This window comes from Meriones unguiculatus, chromosome 3 (genome assembly GCF_030254825.1).
Source record: "Meriones unguiculatus strain TT.TT164.6M chromosome 3, Bangor_MerUng_6.1, whole genome shotgun sequence".
In the NCBI taxonomy this organism is placed as follows: Eukaryota; Metazoa; Chordata; class Mammalia; order Rodentia; family Muridae; genus Meriones; species Meriones unguiculatus.
Genome location: NC_083351.1, coordinates 32,945,705 through 32,966,733, shown reverse-complemented (window position 1 = coordinate 32,966,733; position 21,029 = coordinate 32,945,705). Strand labels below are relative to the sequence as shown.

Here is a 21,029-nt window from a genome sequence, read left to right as displayed (position 1 = left end):
TCAACTCAAGTTAGAATCATCAGAGAGGAAGGAACCTCAAATGAGAAAATGCCTCCATGGGACCCAGTTGTAAGGCATTTTCTCACTTACTAATCAAAGGCCGAAGGCCTAGCCCATGGTGGGTGGTGCCATCCTTGAGCTGGTGGTCCTGGGTTCTATAGAAAGCAGACTGAGCAGCAAGCCATGAGGAACAAGCCAGAAAGCAGCACCCTCCATAGCTCCTGCACCAGCTCCTGTTTCCAGGTTCCTGCCTGCTTGAGTTCCTGTCCTGTTTTCTCCAATGATAGACTATGATCTGCAAGTGTAGGCCAAAGAAACCCGTTCCTCCCCAATTTGCTTTTGGTCACGGTGTTCTCATCACAGCAATAGAAACCCTGACTGAAACAAGCATAAACAAAGAGAAAAGTATGAAACAGCTGGAAGAAAATCATACTCTAGGGAGAAATCACCTGAACGACAAATTTCTCATTAAAAACTGAGTTGAAAGGAAGTAGAATCCTTATAAAATGCTGAAGAAAAACAAGTCAGCCCAGAAGCAACACACATGAAAATATCCTTTGAAAGATAGCAGAGCTTGTTGACAGCAGACCTAGTCTAATAGAGTTGCTAAGGGAATTTCTCTAAACAAAAGAGAAACAATACAAGAAGAAACCATAGAAAATCATGAAAAAATAATAATGTAGATAAATAAATAATTAGCTTTTCCTTCTGAAGTCTATGGTTTTAGATTTTATTAAAAGGTGGCCTGGGAAGCTGGCTTAACTGGCAAAGTGCCTGCTACACAAGCATGATGAAATGAGTTCTAATTCCCAAAACCCACATAAAAAGCCAGGCTTCAGCTAGGCTTGGCGATACATGCCTTTAATCCCAGCACTTGGGAGACAGAGGTAGGTCAATTTCTGAGTTCAAGGCCAGCCTAGTCTACAAAGCAAGTTCCAGGACAGCCAAGGCTACACAGAGAAACCCTGTCTTGAAAGAACAAACAAATAAAAAGCCAGGCTCCAAGACTGCAACCCCAGCATTAGCTGGGTAGGAACAGAGGGACAGAGAGAGATGAATCCCTGAGGTTCTTCTCCGTCAAATCAAGCTTACAGTTCAGTGAGTGGCCCTGTCTCAAACAGGAGTGATGGAGACAACTGACATCCGTCTCATACTTACACTAGCCAGCACATACACCACACAAACACAGCATAACACAATACAACAAATATACTACCAAAATGAGGTGGGTTTCCTATATAAATGGTGCACTTTTAATATATATATATATTTTTTTTTTTACATTTAAAGGTATATGGTTGGGTTCACTCTTTTTCTCCAAACATACAGTATTTTTTGTAATTATTTAGAAATTTCATACAATGCACCCCAATCATACTCACTAATTCCTTCCAGGTCCAACCTCCCAGGCTTGAGTCCTCCTCCTCTCAAAAAAACCTAAACACCAAGTCCAGTTTATATTGCCCATACTCAATGGAGGATGCCCTTTAAAGACAAACGAGTCCTTGCCCATCTCCCACTCCCACCAGGAGCTGTCAGTTGTAAAGAGCTACACTTCAGCATCTTTATCACAATTTTTAAGAACTCTCAATATCTTCCTGTCTGGACTGTTTCTTTTTTGTGGGGGGGAGAGGGTGTTGTCACAGAAGCCTTCTATGTCTCTAATTCTCAATTATGAGTCTGCAGTCATCGATACTACTGTGAAAGAAGCTTCATCTCAGGTATCTTGTGGCTCAGAGAACCACTCTGCACTACTTGGCAATAACATGCTCCTTTGCCCGCCACCACCCTCCCATACCTGTCACTTCCTCTGCCACAAGCAGTCCTACTGCTCCGCCACCCACTCTACCATCTCTCTATCACACATTCATTTATTAAAGAGGCATAGCAAACTGCTGAGTGTCACACAGTAATTTTTTTCCCAAACAGCTTTACATGCAAATACTTTTTGCAACGAGTCATTGGTCTGGTTCAAGGTTTCTAAAGCAATATAAATACTAGACTATCTCTAGCTATCTCATCTGTGGATGTTCTGTGTTTTCCAGAGTCAGAGTGCTCTTGCAGCTGGGCAGTACTTTGTGAGGCAGGGGGCAAGATTCATGAGCGCTCCAGGCTTCTGCACACCTACCTGCCCTCAGCTCCAGACACCTCACTGGCCCCCTGGACAAGACCACTGTGCTCCCATCCCATGATCAGCACTTTGGGGCCTCACTCATCTAACCCCAGAAGGGTCACAGGCCAGCAACCAGGTGACAGTAGCAGCAGCTGGTGGTAGCCTGGGCCTCTCAGCAGGCAATGACATGCTTCTTTGTCCCCTGAAGTCATGCTCCCATAACCCATATCAATCACCCAGGTGGCTGCTAGTTCTGCTTCTTTCCACCATCTTTTTTTTCCAATTCCATGGAATAATTTTTTTAAATTTTTTACTGATACTTTGTAAGTCTCATATCACACCCCCAGTCCTGTTCATCTCCCTATCATCTCATATCCGGCCCTTTGCTCCTGCAACCTTCCCCCAAAATAAAACATACACACACACAAAACCCGAAGCATAGAAAACATCTCATCGTGGAAGCTGTATGTCACAGTGTGTCCCCATAGTATATCCCTCTGTCCACACATCTTCACTTGCAAATGTTCATTACAATGAGTTATTGGTCTGGTTCAAGGTCTCTGGCTTCTGTGACACCATCAACATTGGATCCTCACCAGGGATTATTATCCTGTTGTTGCCCTGTGTCATGGTGATTTCTGCAGCTTTGGTTCAATCAGCAGGACCGGCCTTTTCACTTGTCCCAACTGTTCTCAGATTTTGGAGTGAACCAACTCAGAGCCCTGCATCTGAGCCAGGCTGTAGCTGAGCTGGTCAACCTGCTGGTTGCTCTCCCCTATCTGTACCACCAGGGCAAGCTCTTCAGTACTGATCTAGTTAGGCCACCCATTACCACCATGGTGAGCTCTCCAGTTCTCATGTCTTCAGGGCAACTCACCCTCACCCATGCCTCCAGAGCCAGCTCCACTGTGCTACCTAGTCAAGGTACAGGGCCCACTTTCCCAAGTGCTACAGCCTGAGAGGGGATAGGTCAGCCTTCCCCATCCCACATCCATAGGGCTGGCTCACCCATGCCCCCAACTCACACACTCTCACCATCCCAGGGCCAGCTGCCCCAACTGCTGAAGGTGGCGAAGAGCAAGAGGAAGAGGGCATCACATGCACACACATGTGCATGCACATGCCCACACCCCCTTGACCAGGACCAAGGGGGTGCCCAGGCAAGGTACAGGGCCCACTCCCTCGAGTGCTGCAGCTGGTGAGGAGCAAGCCTAGCTCTCCCACACTTATGCCCTGTGGTCAGCTTTCCCAACTGCTGGAGTCAGCTCTCCTACTCTCACATTCTTGGGGCCGGCACATCTACACCCCTGCCACCAGGGCCAGCTCCACTGAACTGCTTAGATGAAGCAAAGAGCCTGCTCTCCCAAGTTCTGCCCCCAGTGAGGATCGGGGACAGCTCAGCCCCTGGACATCCACATGTTTCTCAGTGGCTGCCCCAACCATGGACATCCCTATGTTCTCCAGGATTGCTATTGCTGCTGCTGCTGCTGCTGCTGCTGCTGCTGCTGCTGCTGCTGCATAGCCACAAACCCAGACAAGGCCCTCAGCAGAAGCTTGAGCTAGGACCTCACCATGACCACTGGTGGTGGGGCTGGCCACTAACAACAGTCAACTCCTCTCCACCCTTGAGTTTCCAGTTCTCTATTCTTAATGCTTAAGCTACTCCACTTCTCTTTCTCCTATCTGTCTACCACATAACTGCACACTGTGGTGGCTCCCACTGGCAGGCCCCTGGGAGACATCCTTTGTCCAAACTGCGTGGTGGTGATGGCGGCGGCAAGGAAGCAAGGCGTGGCAGTTTGTAGGTCTCTATCTGTCTTCCTCCTCCCGTATTGCACTGGATTTGATTTGACTTTTATACGTCTGAGGCATAAAACAGCTTCGGCCACCAAGCCAGGTATCAAGCTAGGATAAACAAAGGACTGTGTCTGCTCTGCCTGACTGATATAAAAACAACACTACCAACAAGGTGTCTCTTTGCCCAGGGAAGGGGAAACTACTTTTTAAAACCATCTTCCAGAAAGAGCGTTTTTCAGCTGTTCTGGAGATATTGCCAGCTCTGCAGGCTCATCCTCTATTGCTACACCTCCCCCAAAGCCTCTAATACTCTCTCAGGCTCCCTGGAATAACTCAAGGGAGCTGCTGTTTTGTTTTGTTTTGGTTTTTTTTTCTCTAATTCATTCTTCTAAGATTTGTTGTTATTTTATGTGCTTGAGTGTTTAACCTGCATATATGTATGTGCATGACATGCATGCCTAGTGCCCCAGAGGCCAGAGGAGAGCATTGGATCCCCTGGAATAAAAGGTTAAGATGGTTATAAGCTACCATGTGGATGCTGGGAATTAAACCCAGGTCCTGGGGAACAGCTAGTGTTCTTAACCACTAAGTCATCTCTTCAGCCCTAGGACAGTCATTCTTATTTCAAATTCAAACCTATTATGCTATAGAGAATTCTAACTTCAAAGCCTGCTTTTTCTCCATACTATATTTAAATGATATAAAGAATTCTAAGCAATCAATTAGAAAAAGAGAAAAAGAAAGAAAGAAAAAAGAGCAGCAAAATGTTTGTTAAAATACTAAGATGCAGCAGGTTAAGAACCTGTACTGCTCTTGCAAAAGACATGAGTTCCATTCCCAGCACCCAATGTTACATGGCCTATTCCAGCTCCAAGGAGATCCAATGCCTCTGGCTTCTATGGGTGCCTGTACACACATAGACATACGCCAACAAAGACATACATACATTATAAAAAGTAAAATAAAAATATACTAAGATGGTGTTTAGACACAAAAAGTACATAAAAAGTAACAACCTGGTAAGAGTTGGCAAGGACATAAGGAAGCATTATTGATCAAAATACGAATCGGAAGCCAGGCATAGGAGTTCACACCTTTGCTCTCAGTGCTCAGGGGGCAGGGGCCAACCTGGGCTACACATGCTGTTCTAGGCCAGCACAGACTGTCTCAAAATAAATAAATACACAAAAATATATGCCAACACATGTTTGGTATAAACACATCAAAAACAATTTAAAAATAGCACCCAAAAAGAGAAACTCTTGGAAATGTACAAAGAAGATAGACGCACATGTCAGCTTATTTACTACAGCACTATAGTAAAGAAGACGGACATGCCCTAAGGGACAGCTATCAGGAGAGTGAACAAATTGTCATCTATTCAAAGTACACCCAGAGATGGTGGCACATCTCTTCAACCCCAGCATTTGACAGGCAGAACAAGCCTGGTCTACATACAGTTTTCCAGGTCAGCCAGGGGTATAAAGACGGTGTCTCCAAAAAGAGCTAGAGAAAGGATGAATGAATGAATCAATCAAAGTATTACTACATATTAAAGAAACTGATTTGACTTTAGTAACACAGATGAAGACTGGCAAACCAAATCCTATCTATCTGTCAGGCCCAGCCAGGAAGCCAAATGTATTTTTTTATGTTTTAAAGTTGAAAAGAGAATTAAAAGAACACTACTTCAAGAAATATTATCAATATGAAAAATATCAAAATTATATGAAACTCCAACTTCAGGCGCACTATATAACTTATTGAATCAGTTACACTTTTTCTTTTTCTTTTCCTTCTCCTATCCCCCAGGCTAGCCTCAAACTCTCTATAGCTAAGGATGACTCTGAACTTCTAATCCTCCTGTCTTCATCTCCTGATTGTAGTACACCATCACATCTGTTTTCACAGCGTTAGGGATTGAGCCCAGGGCTCCATACACGCTAGGCAAGAACCCTACCACGAAGCTACATCCCAACCCCTGTAAGCTAATTCATCTGCACTATGTTACACGGACTATCACAATCTAACAACAGTCAAAAATCAAGGCCTCATGAGTGTGGGGGTAGTCAAAGATCTACTGTAGCAAAAGCAAAGAGAAAGAAGTTTTTTCAGATTTTCTATCAGGCTTTGGGGCAAAGCCTTTTCTTTTCTTGTATCTAAAAGGGATGTGACTCAAAATTCTGTGGGCTATGAAAGAATAAAAGGAAACTTTAAAATTCTACAACTACACTGAGGTTTGCGGTCCACAGCAGAGAGTGGCTAGCTTGAAGTTGAAAAAAAAAAAAATTCTCTTCCTCCTGAGCATCTACATAATGTTCTCAGCTCTCTAACAGTTAGCTATAGGCCTGTAACTGAATCTGGAAGTCAAATACAAGTGAAAGTGATTATGCTGGCTCATCATCCACTTTCCTCAAGTGACCCTGCAAGAACCTGGATAGAGAATGGGAAAGTGTGTATCAGTCTGGGTCATTCCGAATGTATCTGTTACAGCAACCAGTGTTCCCTAACTAATATAAAGACCAAAGCCTGAGCTAGAACAACAATGTCCCTTTCTTTTACTAGTAAAAGGCAAGAACTAAATATCCCAGGGCTACCTGAACAAAATCATATTAATAACATCCCTTTGAAATAACTTTTAAAAGTATTACCAAACATATCTAAATGTCCTGCTTCATAAATTATTCCTAAACACCTAACAGAAAGCCTAACAATACTAGAAAGTAGCTCTGCTTTGGTGAAATACAGGCAGATGTACTATGCAGTGAATTAGTCTCCACTCAATTAAGGATTAAAGGATTTTGTAAGAGCTCAACTTCTCCCTCCGTGAGCCCTCCTATACTATAGTTGTCACAGCATACCTCAGAATTTAGAAATAAGGGCCTCTAGAAGTTTGATCTTAATTACATTCTCAAATCAATGGAAATATATCCCATTCTAAGACATTTCTTAATAGAGAAAACTATACTGAAGGGAAAACATACAATTTAAAGCCTCTATTTCAAGAAATATACAGTCCATGTATGGAAGTCAGAGAAAACTTTCAAGAGTTGGTTCTCTCCATCTTTTTTGTTTTTCAATTCAGTGTTTTATTCACGTTTTCCGCAGTTTTTCCTTCAGAATCCAGAAACCTACTCAAGGGCTATAGGATCATTCCATGAGATGGCAAGGATATTCACCTAGCTTATTAAATGCAGAGACTACAGGCATACACCCACGATACCCACCAAGGCCCTATCTTTAAAACAAACAAGCAAACAAACAAGAAGTGAGCCGAGCATGGTGGCACTTTAAATCTCAGCACTCAGGACCGTTTCTGCTGTAATTCATTCTTCAAGCTAGATGGCCCGTGAGTTTCTACGTTGTCTCTATTTCCATCGACCATCTTGCTCACTGAAGTGCTATAATTACGAATCTGTTTTTTATACTGGCTCCAGGTTCTCTAACTCTGGTCACCAGGCTCACACAACAAGTACCTACCGATACCCCCTGAGCCATCTCACCAGCCCAGCATCTGTTACCTCGTTCACTGCATGGGCAATCATGAAATATTTATTACCTTTTGTAAAGAATACAAAATTCAAAAAGCATGGAGGTCAGAAAAACAAATTACTAAAATTACAAATTACTAAATTACTAAAGAAGCAAATGTTCTAATGTGGAAGAAAAGCAATAAATACCAAAACTGTGACTATAATGTCAATTGAAGATAAGAATACAAAGAGAAAAGAGAGTGACCACAAGTTATTTTGGAAAGGATAGTCAAAGTTTCTTTAAGAAGTATCTCAACAGACAAAAATGAGAAAACCAGCTGCACACATCCTCTAGAAATGGGAATTCCAGGTATAGAAACCGTAAGTGGAAAAACTCCTAAAGCAACAGTAATTTTTTAAAGTGTTCTCAGGTATACAGAAATGCTTAACATAATTGGGGACCACCAAGGCAGCCAGAATGACTACAGCAAGTAAACAAGAATGAGGACATACGGCCAAGGGCCAGATTAAAAGATTCTTCTAGGACAAAGTCATCAGCACTTTGGACTTTGATCTACATTATGATGGAAACAACTGTAAAGTTTTTAGTAGAAAATTGACAAGCTCTTACTTAAGGTTTTACAAAATGATTTTCTATGTGCAAAATATCACAGAAGGAAGAGACCAATAAGAACAGAACTAGAAGATGAGTTAGGTGACTGATAGTAACTTACATGAAAGATAAAACAGGGTAAGACTATACACTCTGTAGTTTGTTTGGTTTTTGTTTTGTTTTGTTTCTTGTCTTTTGAGACAGGCTCTCTCTGTGTAGCCTTGGCTGGCCTCGAACTCACTGCTTCCCAAGTGCTAGGATTAAAAGCGTAGAGACCATCTCGAGTGGTTTTGTAGTGTGGCAGAATCAAATAGGGCAGTTTCCTCAATCTGAATGTTGTACCTAACAGACTGAATGTGAAATGAAAGGTTAAGAACAGAATCACAGGGCTAGAAGATTGGCTCAGTGGATAAAGGCACTTTTCACACAGCCTGAGACCTGAGTTCCATCTTTAGATTCCACGTGGCAGGAAAGAATTAATTCCCTCAGCTTGTCCTATGACCTTTACATGTATGCAGAGGTACAAGCATATCCATATACATATATACAAACACACTGCGGTGCTCTGAATGAAAACTGGCCCCCACAGGCTCATAGGGAGCGGCACTATTGAACGGCGTGGCCTTGTTGGAGGACATGTGTCACTGAGGGTGAGCTTTGGGGTTTCGCTCTCCCTTCTGCCTGTGGACCCCATGTGAAGCTCTCAGCTCCTCTCCAGCACCATGTCTCTGTCTTGCATGCTTCTATGTTTCCCACTGTGATGATAGTGGACTATCAACCTTTGAACCTATCAACCAGCCCCAATTAGTTTTCTTGGTCGTGGTGTCTCTTCACAGCAATAAAACCCTAACTAAGACACACAGATACACAATAAAGAAGTCTTATAAAAAGAAAAATAATGACTCAAATCAGTACTTGTTAGGTTTAAGTAGGTGAATTATGAATAAATTAAATCTGCTCTTCAGTGAGTCTCTGACCCACCTGGGCAACAACAAAGTCTATGGAAAAGCTGCTCATCTGTTAAGAGAGTTCCTGCTGCTCTGCCAGAGGAGTGGAATTCAATGGCCAACACGACAAACTCCACAGACACCTGAACTCATGTGTACATACACACACATACACACATAAATTTTTTAAACTATGACAGCTTCTAAGACTTGGTCAGAATAAATTAGTGAATATGAATGGTGGTGCTATTTGGTAACATGGGAAAATTCAGGACAGATAGAGGCTGGGAGGTGAACATTGAAAGTTTCAATGTTTCAGTGGGCAAGCTAAAAAGATGGCTCAGTGATTAGAATACTGGCTGCTCTTACAGAGGACCAGGGTTCAATCCCCAGCACTCACATGTTGACAAGAATCATTCAGTGAAAAATAAAAATTATGTAAATATAATTCAAATTATAAATATAAATATTAAAAAATTAAGAACAAACTTAACTTTTTTTTTAAGGATAAGCCTCATTACACAGCTTTAGCTGGCCTAGAACTCACTGGTTTGTGCCATCACACCTGGTAAAATTTTTATTTAACACATAATGATGCAAATTCATGAGGTACAACACACTGTTTCAATACATGTCTATGGTGTGTAATAATCAAATTAAAACAATAAACATAGCCATCACCCAGAATAATTATGGTGAAAACATAAAACTTTCTGTTTTTAAATATGCAATACATTGTTAACTGTACCTTACAGCAGAGAAAGCACTAGAATTTATTTCCAGCTGCAACTTTGTACCACTGACCAATCTCTCCCTGTTTCTCCATGTCATCAGCCTTTAGTAACCACTGTTTCCTACTTCCATGAGACTGGCTTTGTCAAATTCAACATGTGAGACGACATACTACTTGTCTTTGTCCTTGAAGATTAGCCACTGCAAATTATAAGCTTCCATCTTTTCATTGATTAATTGTGTGTGTACATCTATCAAATTTTAACTGCTGACAGAGAAGTTGATTCCCTATGCTACTTTCTCTTACATATACAGATTTCATTTCTTTAAGTATATAACCCTACATAGTAAGATTTCTGACCTTATAGAGGTTCTCATTTTAGTGTTTTGTTTTACATATATAGTTCCTTATATATTCTGGATATTACCCCCAAATGAGAAAACTAGCAAGTCTTTACCCATTCCATAGGTTGTCTCTTCACTGTTCCCATTACTGTGTGCAGCTTTTCAATTTGATGTAAGCCGTTTCTCTATTTTTGCTTTTGTTGCCAGAGCTTTAGCTTTTCTTATCTAAAAATCCTGGCCTGGTGCAGTGTCATGAAGAATGTCCCTCACCCATTTTTCTAGTAGTTTCAGGTTTTGTATTTAACTCTTTAATCCATTCTGTGTTGATTTTTGTATATGGAGTTAAGGGGTTAAAAAAAAATGGGTCTAGTTTCTTTCTGGATATCCATGTCCAGACTTTACAGTACCACTTATTAAAGAGATTGTCCTTTCTTCAATACACATTCTTAGCATCTTCATCCAAAATCAGTTACCTGTAGATGCCTAGATTTAAGCTCTAGGTTCTCTATTCTAGTTTACTGGTTATATAAATGTCTATTTCTAGGACAATTTCATGTTTTGATCATCATAGCTTTCTAAAGTTTATTATTATTCTTTTAGATTTATTTTATTTTATTTATTTTTTTTAGTATATATGTACATATCTGTATGTTTTGCTTGCATCTAAGTATGTGTACCAGCTATGCGAAAATAACCTACAGAGGTCAGAAGAGGGCATCAGGTCCCCTGGAACTGGAGTTGTACATGGTTATGAACCACTGAGTCCTGGGAATCGAATCAGAGTATCTACAAGAGTATCAAATGCTCTTAACTACCATCTCTCCTACATACTTTCTAGAATATTCTAAGTATTACAGTGCCTCCAACTTTACAGGAACAAAACTCTAGGGTTTGGCCTTAGATAAGTAGGATCAGCAAAAGAAAGGAATGTACTTAAGTATGCATAAAAGTTGATTGATTTAAAAATAAAATTTAAATTTATATTATTTTGTACTAGAGACAAGCCATTGTTTTCCTACGTGTTTTTGGAGGTAGTGGCGGTGTAAAGGGTGGTTGCAAGGATGTAACAAAAGGCAGAATGTTTTATCATGATTTTTATGCCAGTGACTTTGAGGCAAATTGTAAGCTGGTACCAAGAAAGAAAGATAAATTAATAAAAATAAAACAAATCAACAGAAAAGGGCAGAACTAAAACACTGATTTGTTTTCTTTTATTCCATACTAATTAAGCATCTACTATATACCTATGAGTGGATAAAATATATTACAAGCCCGGCAGTGATGGTGCATACCCATAATCCCAGCACTAGAGAGGCAGAGGCAGGCCGATCTCTGAATTCAGGCCAGCCCGGTCTACAGAGGGAGTCCCAGGACAGGCAAGGCTGCACAGAGACCCCTGTGCCTCAAAAAAGCCAAAAACAAAACAAATCAAATTTCAAAGGCTTAGAGACATACCAACAAAAAGAACAGCCTCTATGGAGTCTTTTTGTGGATAAGATGCTGACAGCCAACAGCTGCCAAAATAGTTCAGTTGAGAGTAGGACTGAGACACTGACATCCAATTAGGATATCCACTGAGCAATCACCTATGTTTCTAACAAATCTTCAAACAAATAACTATGCTTCAAGTAGTTATTTTTGTTTATACTGGACTTGAGTATACAAAGGTAAATGTAACAGTGTGGACTTCTAAGAACTTACTACTAAGAGAAACAAGATAATCTCAGCAATCCATGATAAACAAAAGCACAGGCACTAAGGATAAAGGGGAGCATCTAAAATCTTTACGTGAATAATTCAAGTACACCTTGAATGTCAAGGTCTTCAGGTGTTCAGGTAATAATGGCTCTGAAGATATAGAAATGACCAAGTTCTGGTATAACAGTGCATAGAAGTGTGACTGCCAATAACACACAACAGACATCCAAAGCTAGAAAACGGTTTTGTCGTTATTTGAAAAAGGATCTGCATAGCACAGGCTGGTCTACAACCTATGAGCCTCCTATCTTAGCATCCCAGTACCATACTGCAGCTCTATAGCACTGGCTTAAAAGAAGATTTTACATGTTTCCTCTCACACATATACACATACACAAACACTGTTTTTTGTTTTCTTTTTAAAAGGGTGAGGACAGCAGCAGGAGAAATAGCTCAGAGGTTAAAAGCACTGCCTTCAGTTCCCAGCACCCATACCGGACAGTTAAAAAGCACAGATAACTTCCTGGGCATGGTGGCGAGTGCCTTTAATCCCAACACTCAAGAGGCAGAGGCAGGCAGATGTCTGTGAGTTTGAAGCCAGCCTGGTCTAGAAAGTGTATCCAGACAGGGCTCTGTTACACAAAGAAACCCTGTCTCAAAAAAACAAAACAAGTACCCTTAACTCTAGCTGGAAAGGATCCAATACCTTCATCTGGCTTCTGAAAACACCCACAGACACCCACATACACATATAAATAAAAATAATTTTGTTAGTAGGCATGGTGGCACATACCTTTAATCCCAGCACTCAGGAGGCAGAGGCAGGAAGATCTTTCAATTCAAGGCCAGCCTGGTCTACACAATGACTTCCAGGACAGCCAGGAGGATTAACAAAGAAACCCTAGAGAGATAGTTCAGTGTTAAGGGTATTTGCACTTTTGCAAGAAGACCAAGTTCAGATCCCAGCACCCACATCAGGAAGATCACTCCATGTCCAAGGGATCCAGGATCCTCTCTGGTCTCTGCAGGCACCTATTCACATGTATGAATATACACAAACACAGACACATAAATAAAAGTTGTTTTTTGTTTGTTTGTTTTTTAATGAACACTAACTCTGTCTTGGAACATACAGGGAACTTCCGGGAACAGGACTTCCAAAAGGCAAATGTCTGGAAGGCTGTGGGGCAAGGCCACTTTTGCTGCATATAAGTGGGGTCCCCAAAACAAAACAAAACAAAACAAAAAAAGCTCTTCTCAAAACTGAAGGTGGGGCTGGAGAGATGGTTCAGAGGTTAAGAGCACTGGCTGCTCTTCCAGAGGTCATGAGTTCAATTCCCAGCAACCACATGGTGGCTCACAACCACCTGCAGTGAGATCTGGTGCCCTCTTCTGTCAAGCAAGCATGCATGCAGGAAGAATATTATATAAATAATAAATAACTCTTAAAAAAAAAAAAACTGAAGGGTGTTCATACCCAAGATAAAACCAAATTTTGCTAAGCATAAGATGCGCTTTTATGTTTAAAGCAAAACAAACAAACAAGAGTGATTCTAACAAAACCAGAGTAAACTAGACACGGGAAACTACACCTATGGAAACTGTAGCACAGGTCTTGCCAAATTCCAAAGGAGCCTTCCTGTAAAGGCCACTGGACACATAGATTTAAACTAATGGGAAGCAAATGAATAAAAATGGATTTTTGAGCCGGACAGTGCTGGGTACATGCCTTTAATTCTAGCACTCAGCAATCAGAGGCAGGCAGATCTCCAAGTCTGAAGACAAACCAGGACTACACAGAGACACCCTGTCTCAATAAACGAACAAAAAACAAACAAACAAAAAGTTGAATAAATTCTGCTAAAGCATTGCAACAAGCAAGGAGGAGTTCATACATGTGAGTTACAGTAGGGACAGTGGGTAAAGGCTTGAAAGGTAAAAAAGCATAGCCTAACGGTGACGGACTCAGGACAAGGGAACAAAAGATGGCAAAGATCAGAGTTGTGATTCCCATTATAATAACAAACAAACAAACAAACAAAGGATATGGAGAGAAACACATTTCAAGGAGAACAAAGCTATAAATCTACTTTAATTATGTAATAACTCATGGGCCTCTGGAAGTCCCTAACTTATTCCTAAATACAAATACTTAGCAATTTAAAGTATAGTATATACTGTTCCCAAACATAAGAAATGGAGAGCAAAAGGGCTGGAAGATGGTTCAGTTGGTAAAACATTGCTGTGCAAGTGTAAAGACTTCAGTTCAAATCCTCAGAACCTGCAGAACTTAGAACATGTGTCTGCAATCTATTTCTACTGGATGAAGGACAGAATCACAAGAATAAGAACAGCCCCTCATATAGATATGGCCTTGTTAGAGGAAGTGTGTCACTGGGAATAGGCCTTAATATCTCTCTCTCTCTCTCTCTCTCTCTCTCTCTCTCTCTCTCAGAAATTGTTCCAGCACCATATTTGCCACCATGATCCCTGTCATGATGCTAACGGACTAATAAACCTCTGAAACTGTACTCAAGCCCCCAATTAAATGCTTTCTCCTCTAAGAGTTGCCTTGGTCATGGTGTCTCTTCACAGCAATACAGCAATAGAACAATGACTAAGACTAGCTTGGCTCACACTAGGAAAACAACTAAAAGACCCTATCTCAAACAAGGTAGAGGGCAAGGACAGACACTCAAGATTACTTCTAACCTCCACAGGTGCTTCTTGACAGCTGCCTACTCACTTCATTTGCCAAGCACTTAGGTGGTAGAGACAGGAGGATCAGTTCAAAATCATCCTCAGCTACTACAGAGTTCCAAAGCCATTCTAGGCTAAATGAGACCCTGTCAGGGGTTGGGGAGGATGCCATTTATTGTATTAATGAACAGGATCCATCTAGCCTCTTAAGACACTGAAATTTGTGTCTTTTCTCTTTTTTTTTTTTTCCTGTTTTCTGAGACAGGGTTTCTCTGTGTAGCCTTGGCAATTTGTGTCTTTTCAAACTCTTAAGCTCTTACAAGTTAGAAACTGTCACAGTCACTAACAAATTATAAAAATCAAACATGGGTGGTGGCAGCAACACACAACTTTGATCCCAGCACTCAGGAGGCAGAAGCAGGCAGATCTCTCTGAATTCAGACCAGCCTGGTCCACAGAGTGAGTTCCAGCACAGGCAGGGCTCTGCTACACAGAGAAACACTTGTCTTAAACACAAAACAAACAAACAAGAAATCAAAAATGGTAACACAAATAGACTAGGGAGAGGGGTCAGTGGTTAAGGCACTTGCTGCTGAGCCTGACAACCTGCGTTTGAGCACCAATGACACACAGTGGAAACAGAACCAACTCCCACAAGTTGTCCTCTCACCTCCATGCACGCATTATGGCACATGCACAGTAACATATGGTGCTGTACAAACACACACACTCACAGATAGAGACAGACAGACAGACAGACAGACAGATAGATGGTATTTTTGTTAAGCTTAAAAAAATTAGACATGATGGCACACACCTTTAATCTCAACACTTAGGAGGCAAAGGCTGGCAGATCCCTGTGTTTGAATCCACCCTGACTTAATATAGTCAGTTCTAAGCCAACCAGGGCCATACAGTGAAACCTTCTTTTGTTTTGGAGTTTTGTTTTGTTTCTCTTTTTGTTTAGCTTTTTGAGACAGAGTTTCTCTGTGTAGCCTTGGCTGTCCTGAACTCACTTTGAAGACTAAGCTAGCTTCAAACTCAGAGATCAGCTTGCCTCTGCCTCCCCAAGTGATGGGATTACAGGCATGTGGCACCGAACTTGACTTGTTTTGGTTATTTTGGTTTTGTTTTCTTTAAAAAAGGGGGAGCCAGCGGGCAAGGTGACCTATGATCCCAGCACTTGTGGGGCAGAGGCAGGCAAATCTCTGTGAGTTTGAGGCCAGCCTGGTCTACAAAATGAGTCCATTACAGCCAAGGCTACACAGAGAAACCCTGTCTCAAATAAATTAAAAAAAAAAGAAGGGGGGGCAAAGCCAGACAGATCTCAAAGGCTCACTGGCCAGCACAGCCTACTTGGTGAGCTCTAATACAGTGAAAAATCCTGTCTCAAAAAAACAAAATGGGAGCTGGAAAATGGCTCAGCTGTTAAAAGTACCTGCTGCTCTTCCTGATGGCAAAAAAACATTAAGCACAAAGCTAGCAATGTAGATCTAAAAAGAAAGTCAGGCCTAAAGACTCAACTGACTTTAGTAGGAGGTTCTATGTTTGAATGAAATTTATGAATGTATATATTATGTACATTTTATTCAATGTATGAAGAAAAACTAAGGACATTTGCTCCTCATCCCAGTACTTGTGATGTATGAGCTTGCTACAGAATGGAGTACAATAAAGAAGCAAACTAAGAACCAAGGACATATCTTCAAGGAATGTTTTAAAAACAAGAAGGAAAAAAACACAGGAGAGCTCTCCAAGAAACACGAGTGAGCTGAGTCTCACAAGGAGGGAAAGTGGCAAGAGGAGAACACATGGTCAACAGGAGCAAGCAGTTCACATACCTTGAGAAGATGAAGACTAAGGAAAAATGTCAGATTTAATTATATAAAAAAAAGTTCTCTGAGCCATTCACAGAATTCTCTTTGTAACTCTTTCATAATGAGTCTTTTCACAAGTAGCCACACCCTATTTTAGGTTGCAAACTAAATTTTAGTACAGCTACACTGTGGAAAATTATACAACAATGAAAAAGCAAAGTATCTCTATAAAGAACAACACAGAAGAGTACACAGAAATTAAATGAATGAAATAATTCAGTAATAAGAATACAAACATAACTGAGCACTGTGGCCCACGCCTGTAATCCCAGCACTTGGGAAGACCAGAGGCAGGCAGATTTCTGTGAGTTCAAGGCCGCCTGGTCTACAAAGGGAGTCCAGGACAGCCAAGGCTACACAGAGAAACCCTGTCTTGGAAAACAAACAAACAAAAGAAAAAAAAATCATGGGCTGAATGAACCTTAGATTTATGCACTAAACTAAATCTCAATTTAAAAGGCTAGCCACAGGGGCTGGTAAGATGGCTCAGCAGTTAAGCGTACTGGCTGCTCTTCGATGGGACCCAAATTCAATCCCCAGCACAGACATTGCAGCTCACAACTGTCTGTAACAACAGTTCCCGGAAATCCAGCACCCTCATACACACACAAACATACAGGCAAAACATCAATGCATATAAAATATAAAATACAAATAAATAAATAAGCAAGCAAGCCAAAAAAGGAAGTTACTCATGACCTTGAAAGCAGTTTGGGGGAAGCCACTAAGTATACAAGAAAAACCATGTTAGGATTATATATACAAAGTGAATTGAGACAGAATACAACTTTAAGAAGGCTGCTGGTATGGCAACAAGATAAAGCATATTAGGAGAGAGGAAATTATAAATTTTAAGAAAATTACAATTTTTATTTTATTTGAGCTGTAAGACAGAGAACAATATAACCAAGCTTTTTAACACAGAGGAGTGTGTTACTTCTCTCTCTGTGACTGCTAAGGAGGGACTCGTAGGGTGTGGTGGTACAGGCCTACAATCCCAGCACTGGGGAGGCGGAGGCGGTGAAATCTCTGAGTATTTGAGGCCAATCTGGACTACAAAGTCCAGGACAGGCAGGGCTTTGTTAAGAAAAACCCTGCCTCGAAAGAAAGAAGGAAAGAAAGAAAGAAAGAGAGAGAGGGAGGGAGGGAGGGAGGGAGGGAGGGAGGGAGGGAAGGAGGAAGGGAGAGAGAGAAGAAAAAGGAGGGGACTGGTTGCTTTTGCAGAGGGCATAGGTTCAGTTCCCAGCAACCACCAGCAGCTCACAACTGTCTGTAACTCTAGTTCCAAGAGATACGGTGTTCGCTTCAAACTTCCAAACTATGTGAGGCACTAACATACATGGAGGTAAACACATGTGAAAATAAAAACAGGACCTTCATTAAAGAGGGGAAGTTGGGGCTGGAGAGATGGCTCTGCTTCTGGCTGCTCTTCCAGAGGACGGGGTTCAATTCCCAGCACCCACATGAAAGCTCTGTATCTCCAGTTCCTGGTAATCTGACACCCTCACACAAAGATACTTAAATACAAAACACCAATGCACATAAACACTAAAAATAAATCATTAAAATTTATTCAAGAAAGATGGGAGGGTGATCCAGCAGCCTTGAGCACTTCACTGAAGCATGCAAGTCAACTGTACCCAGTAAACTAAGTCAGAAGAGGAAAAGTTTTGAACAGGTACTAAAAAGTGATTTACACGAATCAGCAGCCTAGAAGCCATGGCAAAGACCCAGGGCTCAGAGAACAAAAAGTGGGAAAATAAAGGCGGGGGTGGGGAGGAATTAAAAATCATAGGCTAACACAGTATATAACTCAAAGTGTACAATAATCCCTAGGGAAGTTTATTTTATATGAGGAGCAAGAGGTAGGACCTGGAACTCTGAAGACTCAAAGATGGGATTTCAACCAGGTCTGAAGCAGGGCTGTCCCTGGAGTTCATTACTACAGAAGCATTTTTTCCTACAAATCCAACAAGATCAAGGATCTTCCAATGTCCTTTGCCAATCTCCCATCACTGAACTTCCAACCGCTGTCCGTGGCGGCCTATCCTTTTCTGATATTGCTGACCTTTATTCCCTACTCATGAATTCACCTATCACTGTCTAATAAATTATATAAACACATCCTGTACATTCGGAAATCCCACGAGTACTTTTCACATTTCCATCTCTTTTTCCCACTAAGGATAAACCTACGGATTCTCTCCGCAGCACCGGCCTTGAGATTGCACACATGCAGGTACTTTTTAAAGTGGTTTGTCTTGATGAGGGGAATGTTAACGATTCTGAATACTTGTCTACGAAAGTGTAACGATCACCAAATCAGAATGCTTAGGAATGCCCCGTGGGGATAAACTCTAAGAACAGCCAACACTTATCAAACTGGCATCCCTCCCTTAAACTAGTCACCCCTCTTATAACCCAATCTAGTAAGCCTACTTCTTGCTGCTCATTCACCCTTCCTACATTCCAGCCCATCTCCTCTCCACCCAGAACCCCGGACTAAAAATGCCCCCAAGAACCACGTTATTCATTCCTCCGACCCGCCCTTCCCCATGTCCACTGCAACCTCAGGCCCCCACCTTCATTCCTCCACTCCCCTTCCCTCAGCTTCTTCTGGCCTCCCACTCCTCCTAACCGACTCAGTCCCCACCCCTGAGCGCCGCAGCCCAGCCCTCCCGCGAGGTCCCCTCCCCCACGGCGCCCACCCCGGCCCGCCGACCCCGGCCCGCCTTACCTGCTCCCTGCTGTCGTGCCCCGTAGGCCCGCTCCGCTCCTCCAGTCGCTGCCTCCCGGGCGGCGCTCGCCGGCGCGGGGGCAAGAGCTGCGGCAACTCGGCCGCCCGCGGAGCCGCATCCTCCCGGCGGGCGGACGGCGTCTGCAGCCGCTCGCGACAGCGGCTCCGCTTCATGTCGGCGTCTGGGCCCCGCGGGCGTCAGCACCGCGACTGCGCCGGCCTGGCTCGGCCCCGGGCCGCAGCGCTGCCGCGGCAAGCCCGGTCCGCAGCCACCATGGCCCGGCGGGCGCTCCGAGCCACCCGCACCCGGCCCGCGGCGTCTCCGCGCTTCCGGTAGGCTCGGGCGCCGAGACCTTCCCGGCGCGCCTCACGGAGGCAGCATAGCCGCCGCGCCCTCCTCCGCCCGGCACACGCTCGGCCGGCCACCCGCCGCCGCCGCCGCCACCGCGGGCCCCGCCGCCAGCCGCCGGCCCGCCAGCCCGCCGCCTCCCGCCCCGCCCCTCGCGCGCGCGCGCACACGCCGCGCCCGCCCGCCGCGCACGCGCCGGCGAACGGCCGCGAAGACCCGCCCGCGGACGCGCCGCGCGGTCGGCGGCGGAAGAGGGCGGGGCTCCCGGCGCGCCCGCGGCGGCCCATTGATGCTCCCATTCATCCCTCCGGTGTAAAGCAGGCGCTGTCCGGGCCCGGGAAATGCAAACGACCTCCCGTCGCACCGGCGAGGCCAGCCCGCTGTTGGCCAGCCGAGGCTCACCCAGCTCTCGCCTCGCGCCTCAGAGACAAGTCAGCTCGTCCTCGCGTTTCAGATGAGGAGAAAGGAAACGAGCCCGAGCACCCGCATACCGCTAGTCGCACACACTATCTTTGACCCTCCCAGACAGCCAGACAGTTCGTAAAGTCCTGTAAAAGAAGTGATGTGTGTGTTCGTGGTTTCGGGGACTACAAAGGCTTCCGGAATATCTGGGCTTCTCCCTGACAATGAAGTCATCCTGTAACCACAGTCCAGCCCGCTGCAGCTTGGGCAGCCTGACCTGCCCCTTCCAATGACTCATCCGCTTAACAACACGTGGCAGACAGTTCAGCCATGCCTGGCTTCAGCTGGTTTGCCACAACGCTGTTTTTCCTCTTTGACCTAACCAGAGTTCATTTCCAGAAGCCTTTCCTGCCTGTTTCATCCATTTGTCATTGGCCTCCTCCCTGAATCCTTTCCGAGTAGTAATAACGGCTAGTCCAGTGGAGCCTACTGGATTCCCGACACTGCATTCAGTTCACTTACACACAAAGAAGAGGTCAGTAGTTACAGTTTCCATTGTACAGCTGAGGGAACAGGCTGAGTTACAGTGCAAAGAGGACTCAAACCTATGTCTGAGATACCAGAACCGACACACAGAACCACGGTGTGGGACAATCCATGCAGCTTGCTGCTTGCATTCCCTGTCCCAGGTCCTCCCATCCATCCGGCTGCCTCCAGCAGTAACAAAGCCATCCTCAGTTCCTTCTTTCTGGTTCTCGCATGTCTATTAATGAAGAAGCTATTGCTCTGGAGCCTTACTATTTCTCCAGTCGGCCTTCTTTTGTCATCTCATGGGCATTAATTCATATCCAGTTTTGCCTTCCCTCACCTGTTTGACTGGGAAAATCTCCCAGCTGGTTCCCATGCATCAAGTCTTATTCTCTTAGGAAACACTTTCCCAAAGGCTCTCATAATGAACTTTGTAATACTGTCTTGCTTAGAATAGTAAAATAACTCTCCAGATGAAGTGTTTGCTTTCTAAGAAGGCAAGGCCATCACCCAAAATGGACTCTCTGCCTAACTCTCTCTTCTATCAGCCCCTGCTGTTGTTAACACTATTTATAGTTATCCCTGCTACAGGATAGGGCCTGCACATTCTTGCTTACAAATAACAGAAACACTTGCTGAATCTGGAATGGCCATACAGAGAAGATTAGAATTCCTTTGCCTAGGGGCTAGAGATACGAGCTTAATACTAGAGTTCCTG

The 21,029-nt window shown here is 43.5% G+C and overlaps 1 protein-coding gene and 1 non-coding gene across 10 annotated transcripts in view; both read right to left on the bottom strand.

Moving 5' to 3' along the window:
* Mast2 (microtubule associated serine/threonine kinase 2) overlaps positions 1 to 19,206 on the bottom strand; it is a 157,752-nt gene extending 138,546 nt beyond the window's left edge. For all 9 annotated transcript variants that reach the window (XM_060379797.1, XM_060379799.1, XM_060379788.1 and 6 more), the window contains exon 1: positions 19,033 to 19,206. In XM_060379797.1, the coding sequence (XP_060235780.1) occupies positions 19,033 to 19,206 (174 nt within the window). The remainder of the gene's footprint in view (positions 1 to 19,032) is intronic.
* LOC132653335 (small nucleolar RNA SNORA48) lies at positions 3,969 to 4,108 on the bottom strand. Its single transcript, XR_009591103.1, has one exon. It is a non-coding gene; the product is annotated as a small nucleolar RNA SNORA48 (small nucleolar RNA).
* Positions 19,207 to 21,029: the final 1,823 nt, after the last annotated feature.